This window comes from Lathamus discolor, chromosome 3, assembly GCF_037157495.1.
Source record: "Lathamus discolor isolate bLatDis1 chromosome 3, bLatDis1.hap1, whole genome shotgun sequence".
Classification (NCBI taxonomy): domain Eukaryota; kingdom Metazoa; phylum Chordata; class Aves; order Psittaciformes; family Psittacidae; genus Lathamus; species Lathamus discolor.
In genome coordinates this window covers 149,267,416-149,279,640 of record NC_088886.1, presented here as the reverse complement: position 1 = coordinate 149,279,640, position 12,225 = coordinate 149,267,416, and the positions used below count along the sequence as shown (strand labels likewise).

Here is a 12,225-nt window from a genome sequence, read left to right as displayed (position 1 = left end):
AATACATAGTGCTTAAGTAAGCAGAAGTTGATGGCTGAGTAAGAGCAGTAAGAAAGAGACATATAGTGGATGTTTCTGGATTTGAAGTAATTTCTTGACAATAAACAAGAAACCCTAAGGGTCCTCTACAGTGTTTTTTGAACAAATTAAAGTTTATTTTTGCTGTGCTGTACGGCCAGAAAAGATTAGGTGTCCAGCAGTGAAATTATAACCGAGGGAGCCTTAATTTAGCTGAGAACTTATCAAATGATGCTTCAAGGGCAATAACTCAAGAAGAAGCATTCTTGATTAAAAACAAGCTGCCGATGACACCTCCACCTCTTCTGTAATTGTCTTGCTGACTTATTACTGGAGGTTAGGTGTTTATATGTTACCTGCTCAAAATTAACTTTGCATATTATAATATATTTGTGTTTCATGCTTAATTTATGCTCAGCAAATGCCAGCGTTATCCAAATGACTGTAATTCATATAAACAAGACAGATATCTAGTGCATGCTTTTCTCCAGCTGTCAGACAAATCTATTGATCACCTCTTGAATCCTTCTTCATATTAGTCTCACATTAGAATTGTTAGCTCTGCTCTGTTGCTAACGCTGCTGTGGCTCCCCTCTTGTAGCAACTGTGGCATTTACCAGTGTGATAATACTGTATGTAGCTCACTCTGCTAAAATCACTTGTTTTCATGTGCAAGACTGGATGACTTTAGCTAATTTTCAGCTACGGGTTTGAAACACAGCTGTAATACTGAAGTAGAGCTGCCTCTACCTCTTGAATTGCATTGGTGCTAATGATGGAGGGCAGCCATGGAAAGAGCCATCTGCCGTAGCAAGTTTGTTCAGAAGTGAAGATCATCTGAAAGTGGATATATTTTGAAGGAAGATACCAAACTTGGGAGGCACATAGAGAAGTAGTGTGACTCTTTGTATGCCCTATGGGTATTTAGTCAGGTCAGAACTGTTTTCTGTAAGCCATTGAAGGATTTCATCTGAGTCAGTCCTATCAGACTGCAAAAGAGACTGTTTAAGCCTTTACAGTAAAGGTTCATATGCATGTTATGCTTCTGTCGAAATACTCCAGTGTGGCCTAAAATATGCTTTAGAGACATGTTTATATTTTTCTTTTCTCATTAGTTCTATAGGCCACTAAATATTCGAGTAGCCCTGGTTGGAGTGGAAGTATGGAATGACATGGATAAGTGCTCTATTTCTCAAGACCCTTTCACCAGCCTCCATGAGTTCCTGGACTGGAGAAAGCTAAAACTACTACCTCGTAAACCCCATGACAATGCACAGCTGATAAGGTAGACTTCACACTGCATTTAAAACCAGACGGGATTTCAGTGATTTAGGAATAACTGTAGTGAGTTCTTCCCCTGTTGCTATGCTGTTGGGAGGAACATCTGTGCTCCTGAGGGTTTGTTGTTCCCCTCTGCAAATATCAAGCATTAAAGCTCTTTGCAGAGAGCTTCAGCAGATGTTTCAGATGAATTTCCTTCCATACCTCTGCAATAGCCCTGTTACTTGTAGATCCTTCCTGAATACAACTCATGTAGAAGTGTAGATGCGTAATAAGCTCCTAAATACTTAGGGTATGAATATACAAGCCGTTTAAGCTCATGTCAGTCCAAATTGTTACTGGAAAAGGCAGTCCTGCCTTCATCCCAAAAAGGGGGCACTATGTGAAACCTGTTACTTAGTAGGAAGACCTCAGTAAACTTTAAAACACAGTGTAACTTGGACAATTCATTTGCATTTGTGACTTACAAAATGAAATCATACACATCATTTACCCTGCTGTTTCCTTGGTTGTTTCAATTGTTGTTTCAAGTAATTGAATTAAAACGTGCTCAAAGTAAGAGCACTATCAAAATAGTAAGAGAAACATCTCTTTCTTGAATCAGGTATCAGTTTGCTCAATTAACTATATATTATGCAGATAATTGATGACTTAGTAATTAAAAGAAGCTCTTTACTCATTACATATGTATTTTTACATTAGCTGTTTAAGAATAAAGTCCTTCCAAACTGTCCCTCGTGAGATATTTGAGTATTCTATTATATTCTAGGCTGTATATTATAGCAAGCAGCCTATAAACTTTACACTGCATTAAAATAACCCTTCCTTGAGCTAGAGGCATTATTTTCATGTTTCTATTTCTATTCCCAACTTAAGTCATGGAAAGAAAAAGGAAAGAGGGGTCCTGTTACAGCAGTAAGCACAAAGGATGGTGATCAAATGGATCTTTCTCATAGCAGGGATGCTGTCATTGTCAGTTTGGCAAGTCGGCACGACTAATCTGTGCTTTTCATTGTTTTAAACCTGTAAATGTGTAGAGCTGCCACATTTGAGATGGGATCTTTGAGACTGGCAGAAATGCAAGGCTGAAAATACTAGGGAGGTATCTTGTCATTGAATGGTGACGCTGTGAATCTTCTTCTCCTTTCCTGCCCTCCTGCAGCGGCGTGTACTTCCAGGGGACTACTATTGGCATGGCACCCATAATGAGCATGTGCACTGCAGAGCAGTCTGGAGGGGTCGTCATGGTAAGTAGTAAAAAGCACAGGGCTTGAAACTGGCCCAACTGGTGCGACACGTTCTCAAGTTTTATAGTACTATATTGTGTAACAGAACATCAGCCCCGTTCGTCCCATTTTCAATCTCATTACCTGTATCTACATTCAGGCTGCTTGTAAATGGTAGTTTCCATAGTGAAAAAAAATCAAAATATTGCATTAAAATGCAAAATTCTTTGTAGGAATCCTCTACCCCTAATTATCAGTAAATCAGGTGCTGAGCTGCTGTGAAGGATGAGAACCAGAAGATGTATTTGTAATGCACTTGGGTATACTAGTGTTACAGGCAACATCTATCCTGAACCTTTTATTATATTGATTTTATCCTGTATTTACAAAGTCTCCTGTGTAAGGCCTTATTTTTCATCTTTGCAGCATAGTGGTTTTACACTGCCAGACCACAAGAATAAACAATAGCAGCGTTTATTCTACATGAGTCTCTCTCAAAGAGTATTACTACTAATGCTGTTGTTAGACGCTGGGCATGCTGAACATAAAAGCAAACATTTTGGCCAACTTTTGGAAGTAATTATTTCATTATTTTTTTTCTGATTTTGAACAGTGCTTTTTTGCTAAGGAGGGGAAGGAAGTGTTGCATTAACTAAGATCTGCAATAGAAGTACTTTAAATAAAATTAGATATGGACTCCCAGAGCTTGCAGGCCACTAACAGGCTCGGTTGGTAACCTCAGAGCTCATCTCCAGAGCAGAAAAGGCAGGGAGCCCTCAAAAACTCTTAGGTAGTCTCTGAGTTCAGCTTGCGTGTGCTGAACACCTTTATTTCCTACAGCTTTGTTGAGACTTCCAGCACCTCAGGTGACGTGGTAGTTCTCTCCAGCTCTGCTGGGCACCTCAGCTGCAGATCTGTACGTGAATGAGGTGGGAACTCACTGACAAGTGACAATCCAAATATCAGAGACAGTCCCTGTGAAACTCCTGCTTTTCCTTCCTTCTTAACTAGAGTCCAAGTTGAGCTTGGTCCACAGTGCGTGGCCCCTTTGTGGTCTCGGACAAGCAGCCAAGCTGGGGTGATGTATCCATACATGGTAGATGTATACACTCCAGATGAGGAAAATTTACAAGGTGGGCAGGGAAGCTGAGGTGTAGAAGAGCCAGAAAGAGCAATCAGATCACAGAATTTGGAGAAAGCCATGCCAAAATAATAGATAAGATAAAGACTTCAGCCTCCTGCTAGCTTTAGAAGCTGAGTCTCTAATTGGTGTTAATAACAGCTTTTCATTGGGTACCTGGGCCATAGGTACAAAAGGAAAAGGAGGAAAAGAGGAAGAAAAAGCTGTAGGAGTCTCGCAGTGCACTTCCAAATCTTGACAAAGACGTATATGAGGCAGACAGCTCTGTTTTATCCATGTCACCTTCAGGCCAGTACACCTTGTTTTGGTTTTATCTGCAGTCAGAGATGCCCTTAACAACAAACTTTTTGTCCTTCTAATTTTTAGCATAAGCTTTAAAATACTCTGCAGGGTGTTTTACTGCAAAGTCAGTGCTCTTCACTCTGATAACTGTCATTTTACACAGAAACAAGAAAAAATAGTTCATTCCAGTAACAAAAAAAATCCCCAAGAATCAGCATTTCTTAAAAGTGCTCTCGAGGCTCTGCCAGAGGAGACATTGATTTGGATGTCCAGGAGAAACTCAGTGTCAGTGTATGACTCATGGGCCAGGCTGCAGCTTCAGTTGTACAGGAGAACATGAAGTTTCCCAGTTCCTCAGTGAACTGAAACTTTTGAGGTGCAAGTGAGTTCAAGGCTTGCACAGCATAACCAGAAACTTTGCCAGTTATTTAAGCCTCACAAAGGGGCCAAATCCGAAACAAGCAAACACTCATCCCCAAAACCCAAATGGGCAGCTGCCCTCCCCCCCCCCCAAGTCAATAAAGGCTAATTCGGGGGTACATAAAGAAGGGTTTTCTATATACCAGTATGCACGAAAGAAAGCTCTAAATTTGGAAGATACACACATGGAAGAATAACCTGGAGGCTATAGTGCTCAAATGTCTCAACACTGGGCAACTGAACATTTGGTCACCCTTATAACTCGGTCACCCTTATAACTCAGTCACCCTCTTGCCCATCCTACCCTGAACATTCAATAGCAACAAGTTTCCACACACTGAAAGAGGCAATGAACAAATTGCATGAGAACTAGCATTTGAATACTGTAGTCATCCTTGTATGATCTGATTTTCCTGATTGTTTTTGCTGTTGGTCAGCTCTATTATATGATCCAAATTCCTCTTGTCATGCCTCCCTGAGAGCCTGCCCCTCTCTACTGTTCTGTAGGGCTGAATTCTCTCAGTGGTAGGTGACATCCTGCCTCTCACTAGTTTTAAGAGAAACTCAAATGAGGGAGAGCAGTATCTGAGTATGAAAAGCTTTTGGTGTATCAAGAGCATTCTAGTTTTATTTTACTGTGATGGTTATGTTGTGTTGTAGAGAGACCAAACAGAAGCTGACTTTAAAGCAAGTCTTTGACACATGATTCAGTCTTCATTCTTCTGTTTCAAAAGGCTACCCACTGAATTCATGGATTTAAAAGTAAAATGTTGCTGCAATGTAGTGTTGCCACTCATGGGAAGTTAGGCTAAAGGAGAAGTGTGAAACTGAGGCACTTCTATTTTGCTTAAATGAAATAAAAATATGGTTTAAAAAACTTGTTCCTACCTGCATGGGAAGCACCAGGATTGGGGCATTTGCCTGTTCTAGCTGTAGGTGATAGTATTTTATTATTTACAACTTGATCCGAATCTCAGTGGAATGGAGCAGAGTTCAGCTGAAAGCAGCTGCATGTCTTGTGCAACAGCTTATAATGGCTTAACAGTAGATGGTTGCTTATTCAGTGGTTGTGAAACTGTTTGGTAACGACTTTTACTGCTCAAGTTAACTTTAAAAGACCCTGGTGGGATAAATCAAAGTCATATTGCTATTCATTTCTTCAGTCCTTGTGATACTTAAATGGTCTCAGTATCAAATGGGACATGTCACTGTTTGTTTTGATAATCTTCATTTATGCTGTCTTCAAATAACCTCTTTTGCTGAGACATCACATTCCTTGTTTTAAAAACCCTCTCTAGAAACTGATAAAACTGCATTCCAAGGGGAGCTGAGCAAGTAATGAGAACCGCATGGGCTGCAATAATTGTTTGCCTAGTCGAGACCCAAATTACATTTCAGAGCATTTATTGCTCTAGTTTTGGAGTGGACTGTGTGAATTCTTGGGTTTATTTTTAATTGCCATCTTTAGGGGTGTTCAGATGTAGACATTCTCTGTTCAGTTAGTAGAAGAGATACTGACAAAGTAAAGAACTGAGCTCAGTTTGTTGAGTCTAGGTAGCTCAGTGTTTAGAGGAGTTTCTGTCTTGACCGCATACCCCTAATTTCAAGGCATCACTTCAAAGTGTCACTGGTAAATTATATGGAATTATTTCATTGTTTTCTCTATCTTCGGCCCTGGATTTATTTCCAGTTGAATGAGAGGCTGTGCTCTCAATTTCATTGAATTCTCTAAATATTTCATCAATTACTACGAGTACAAACGTATCATATACCAATCTGTGACTAGTATCTGTATAAGACATCTCCATAGGTAATCATTGTGCAGAACTATGTATTTCCTTGATTATTACAGCCTATCTTGCTGCATAGATTGACTTGGTTTTTTTTACTAGGACAGGTTGTACAGCTTCTTTCAGCAAACAGACATTTTAGAATATAACTGCAAACAAACTGCCTGTCACAAGATTTGTATATTAAGAGTTTAAAATTCAGGTAAAGCTAAAAAGAGATCCTTTCTTAAAGGACAAAATTCTTTTGAGTTTATTCCCAGTGCAGAAGGAGTAGTTCTTGGCTTCAGTACGACTGCATTCTCTTTTTGATTTTGTTTTCTGTTTAGGAAATGATTTATTAAAGACATTAGCACAGAGAGATGAAAGAAGAAGCTTTTAAATCTACCCCAAGTCATGTATTAAGGGCTTCATTAATATATAGCTAATGTTTTAGACAGTTTTACCTTTCACTTCTTTTTAGTCTGAAGGTTGGCTTAGTTGATACTGGAAGAGTTATTTAAGCTGAATATTTTCACATATGCTTTTAGACCAGGCAGTGGTACATAGTCATTCCATTTACTGACTGATAAATAGTGGATCATGCATTTATATTACATGTTTATGCCTTCAGGGAAAGCTTTCCTATGAGTACAGTGGATTTTTTTTCCCCTTAAGGAAAATGATCGATGTGGAAAGGTCTCTTACTTGTGGTTAAGCCAAAACATCAGCCTGTAATGAGATCATGCAGTCAATTTCTCAGAAATAATTGTCCCAAAAAACAACATTTCAACGAGGATTAATATTAATATTTCAATTTGACACTTGGAGAATTTAGAATATTCATAGGTGTTAATAAGAGACCATCAAAGATTTTGACTTGCTTTGTCCTTTCCTTGTAAAAAGGAAGTTTCCAAAGGTAGTTTTTCTTGCAAGGCTTGTGAAGTCTTGGACTTTCTGATATTAAAGAAAGAGTCTGAAGAATAATAAAGAGACCGAGTGAAATCTCTTGCTGCACTGACATGAAGGATCTTCTCACTTCTCCCTCATCACACTAATCCTCGCCCACAAATGATCACCCTTTCCAACACTCCACAGCTGGGTGACTCTTTTCTGCTACTCCCTTGTCTTGGGAGTTTGGATATTTATTGAACAGGAGAATTTTAAGCCCTAAATAAAGAGATGGCCCAGATGTTCATAGCTGCCCAATGGTCTCAAGTGTCTAATGCAGACAAGCCCCTAGTGATGTGATTTAGTGGTGGACTTGGTAGTCCTGGGGTAATGGTTGGACTTGGTGATCTTAAAGGTCTTTACCAACCTAGCTGATTCTATGATTCTGTGTGCTGGGGAATCTGGGTGGCCACAACAGATAGGCTGTCCTGAAATTCCCACTCTGCACTTGGTATATGTGGATGAATTTTAAACTGGGTCTATTTAACAGCAGTGCAACTACAGCTGCTGAGTTGATAAAACATTCAAAGTATAAGAAATAGGACTTTAGAGGGGGAATGTGTGTTCTGAAGTGTTTTCACCCGTGGATTTGACTAGCTCTTTTGGTGTTTTTAAGGATCACTCAGAAAACCCTCTAGGTGCAGCCGTCACACTGGCTCATGAACTGGGACACAACTTTGGGATGAATCATGATACACTGGAGAGGGGCTGTAACTGCAAAGCGTCTACGGATAAAGGGGGTTGCATCATGAACCCTTCTACTGGGTAAGTGCGAAGGAAAACACTGGGACATCACAGTTGGAATGGAAAATGTTCACTTTCATTTCATGTTTCAGGAACATTTTAAAGGTAAAAACTAAAAAGCCTTTTCAATGTCTGTCAAATCTTCTCGCAGTTATCCCCCTTGAGGTGAAACAATTAAACTTGTTATCAGAGCACAGCATGTACCATTGTACCTTTCTGTTTTTGTTAGCAGCGTGAGAGGCAAAAATGCTGTAAGCAACTGGTTAATTGCAAACAAGAAAAGTTCCACAGAGCTGCATTGCAAGTATTGAATGAGAATTTCACCTTCTGTCATCTTGCCGACTGAGTATCAGTCATAATAGGAAGCCGCATCCCAAAGACAAGACTAAGATGAATAGGAAATAAAGTAATGCAGGAAATGCATTATTAGGCTCTCTGTAAAGCCTTTGTCTTGTGCAGAGAAGGTTTTTAGTTTTGCACAAACTTTTGCATTTCACCCTTTCTTATAATTATGTAGCAGTTTTAGAATGAGCAAATTAAATCTGTAAGGTCAGTGGGGTTAAGGCTGTTCAGTGGCCAGAGGGAGATCTTCCAAGAAAAGATATAAGACACCATGGAAAATAAAGCCAGTGAACTCATGGTCATCTCCCTGAGTCTGTGCAGATCCATTACTGATGATAAAGGCACTATGCCAATGGAGAAGCGCAGTGGTTTTGTAGACACAAAAAGTACAGGCACCATGACCAGGGTAACTAGTTGCAGCTTGCTTCTCTGTGTTGTAAAGTGCTGGTAGAAACTGAATGATACATGAATGACTGAGTTCTCCATGTCCATATTCAGACAAAAATGGATAGGATTAAACTGAAGTAGGAGACAGTAGGTTCACCAAAGCTTTGTGATGGGAAGTGATGTGCTGGGCTGGACTGCCTGCAGAAATGTTACTGCCTGAGACTGGAAGCTGGGAAGAGCCAGTGGGACAAATATCTGTCAGCAGTGTCCTGTAGGTACAGCTGAATTTGTCTTAGGGCAAGAGGATGGTCTGGATGATCTGGTGATGTCTCTTCCAGCTCCAGCGTTCTCTGTGTGTGCTTAAATTTCATCTGTTGCTTAAAAATCTCTTCTGGGAATTGTGATCAGCTCAACCTCTGCCTTCTCCGAGACGGCATGTTTCTGGGAAAGGAGAACAGCGATGTGGGAGAGGCCAGGGAGTGTTGGGCAGGATTTCTCCCTGCTGGTCAGCCTAACAGCAGCCTTGGCGTTTCTTCAAAGGCATGCTGTCACCCTCCTTCAAGGCAGAAAAAGGGATCCTGGCCAGAGACCAAGCACAGCAAGTTAAGAGACAAACAAAAGAGAGATGTGTGTGTGTGGAGGAGAATGAGAGTGACTTCTACACTGTGGAAAAGAAAAATAACTGGGCTCTTCTGAAACAATAGGTAGTAAATATCCACATGGAATTGCATTCTGCAGCACGTCAGGGCTCAGATGCACACTGAAAACCAGCTGAAGTTGGAAATGGGATTCTGAGGTGACGAGATGTGAGAGCTGGTAAGGAGTGGGCAGGCAGGCTTAGGCTCTGAGCTCCAGACAGATGTGGGACAGCTTTAGTCATCTCAGCTGAGTTACTGGTTGGGCATCCAGTTACTGCACTTCAGGAAATAAATAGAGAAGATGCTCTCAGGACAGAAATGTCTAGACACTTCCTGAACTCAACTTGTGAAGATGTCTCTAATGTGAGATTGGATAGCTCTTCCCTGCTTCTGCCTCCTGCCCCAAGAGTCCTTTGGGTGTATCTGAAGCTCTGTGCTGGGTGTGCCACTCATAGAATCATCATTGAATCCTAGAATGGTTTGGGTTGAAAGAGACCTTATAGATCAAAGTTGTAGCAGCTCAGCATGTTCCTCAGATACGACTCCAAGCAGCTCAGCTCACTTCATGTTGGGGTTTCTGTAGCACCTTACAACTTAAAGGCTGTGCTTCTTTCAGCAACCCCAGCACAACATAGGTTGGGCGGTTTGGGGAGGGGGCCATCAAGTACACTTCAGCTTTGGAATCATAGAATCACAGAATGGTTTGGGTTGGAAAGAACCTTAAGATCATCCAGTTCCAAACCCCTGCCATGGGCAGGGACGCCTCACGCTAAGCCATGGCACCCAAGGCTCTGTCCAACCTGGCCTTGAACACCACCAGGGATGGAGCGTTCACAACTTCCTTGGGCAACCCATTCCAGTGCCTCACCATCCTCACAGGGAAGAACTTCTTCCTTATGCTCCCTTTGGATTTTTACCAAACTTTGTATAAAACTCATGCCTGAGGAGGAGTTGTGGCATTCCCAGGACTGAGTTTGCTGTTTTGTTTGCACTGATTATTGATTTATAAATGGAAATTTTAACATCAGGTTTCTAGCCTTGGGCTTTACCTTCATACCGTGCTGTCGATCTATAACAAGTATTCTGGGAGAATTCTTTATGCCTGAAGCCAAACTGCATTTTACCAATTAAAAATTAATGCTTTGAATATTTACCCAACACCTGTCCAATAGCAATATTCCTCAGAGCACCACTAGTCAAGGAACTGAAGAGATTTTGGCTCTGGAAGTACATGTCTGTTAAGGGAAGGCCAAGTGAATATTCCCTACCTGAAATGTGCTCTTGGAATAGCAAAAACAAAGGGCATCCCGGGGCAGGCACAGACATTTAGAGAGATAGCCTGCTCTTTCAGTGTATTCATTGGCACTCACTCTGTGCACTTCTAATTTCTGTTGGTTTAAGGTAGATTTAATAAGTGCAAGGAAGCAAAATCTTTTGGCTGTAGCTGGTGCAAAAAGTCCAAGCCCCTGAAAAGTCCTTATCTGATATCTAATAGGAAATATCTAGGTTATAGCAGAAAGGCCTCTGTAAACGTAACTTTGGAGTCATTCGTGTGGTTGTGCAGCAAAAAAAGGAATGTTTTAAGGCTTTTTACTTTGAAGTGATTTTATTAATTATTGCCATTTCTTTCAGTTCTTATGTTTCATTCTTTGAGGAGGGCTTAGAAATTACTTCTTGGTAGAAAGAATCTCCAGGGATCAGTGTGGAATTTAAACTCTGTTGGTTCTATCTTTTAATGAGCTACTTATAGGTTTGATGCCAGCAAGATGTATACCACTTGTGTGTGAGCTGCAAATGCCTTAAAGATCCTCTACATTGGAAAATATATTTTCTACAGCATAGAATTAAGCATATAAAACACCCAAAACTGTGGCACTCCAGGCTTTTTAGAGATTCAAATATCTGCTATGGAAATCCCATAAATTTCCCTGCAGAAGTTTGGGGATTTGCCATAAAAATAGGATTAATAAGGAAATATTTAATATTAACACATTGTTCCTCTTTATATCCATATGTTTTAATGGTATTCCTCCAGTTCTTTCCGATTGTTTTGACCATAGACTGTTCCAAGTGAAAAAGAAGGATACAAGGAGTCTTAAAGAGACTTGCAAGTCTTTTTACTGGGCTCACAGTATCCGACAACTAAAGGAGGAGGCTGAGCCAGTGAAGCCATTTCCGTATTCCACTTGTTTTCCAAGTATCACCCTAAAAGTTTCCACTCTTGGGAGTGAAAATACTCTTCCTGACAGCTAGATAAATACTGAAGAGTTCTGGTGAAACCCAAGGCATTAGTCTAGATTTATACCACTGCAACTAAAAGCAGAATTTGGCATCAACTGCAGAGCAAAATTATGCCCATTAGCAGTGCTTGTTTGTTTAGTCACTTTGGAAATGCACTTTCTGTGTGCTCCTTCACCACAATTGAGCACAGGCATCTCAATGTGGGGTCGAAATTGGTTTGAGTTTCCCCAAAGTAGTTGAAAGCTCAAGAGTTCATAAAGGCTTGAAATTCCTTGCCAGCCTTAAGGGAAGCAAAATCTTTATAGTCAGTCTTTTCCCCTCCTGTAAACCCACGGGTTTATACTTCCCCTCACCCACATGTGCATGTCTTTGCCAACAGCATGCTCTTCTAGTTTATATATAGATGACTTACACAACTAGCTTGTCATCAGGGAAGCTGAGCATCCTGGAAACATGTCCTTCCTTTCCTCTTACAGAAAGTACTCCTTGATGCCCTTCCATCCCACACACACACACACTAGTTTAGGTGTTAATGACACCAGGAATCCACTAAGGACATCAAGTTTTACCATTCAGAAGCTGATCCTACTGTCGTTTCCATCCCTTTGCTTGAGTCCATGACTTGCTATAATGAAAGCTTCTTGCACAGAAGTGTGTTTCACTAACCAGGTTCCTTTCTTGTTGCTGAATCACCCTGGCTAATTGAGATGCCAGGCAGGCTCCTAGGATGGACCCGTTGGTTTTGTCTCTCTTTGCACTTCCGTAGACAGAAGCAGGTTTTTCCCCAT

General features: G+C 40.7%; 1 protein-coding gene across 3 annotated transcripts in view; it reads left to right on the top strand.

The window, feature by feature from the left end:
* ADAM12 (ADAM metallopeptidase domain 12) overlaps window positions 1-12,225 on the top strand; it is a 196,764-nt gene that overhangs the window by 134,700 nt on the left and 49,839 nt on the right. For all 3 annotated transcript variants that reach the window (XM_065672471.1, XM_065672470.1, XM_065672472.1), the window contains 3 exons: window positions 1,134-1,303; window positions 2,462-2,546; window positions 7,702-7,850. In XM_065672471.1, coding sequence (XP_065528543.1) covers window positions 1,134-1,303; window positions 2,462-2,546; window positions 7,702-7,850 — 404 coding nt within the window. The remainder of the gene's footprint in view (window positions 1-1,133; window positions 1,304-2,461; window positions 2,547-7,701; window positions 7,851-12,225) is intronic.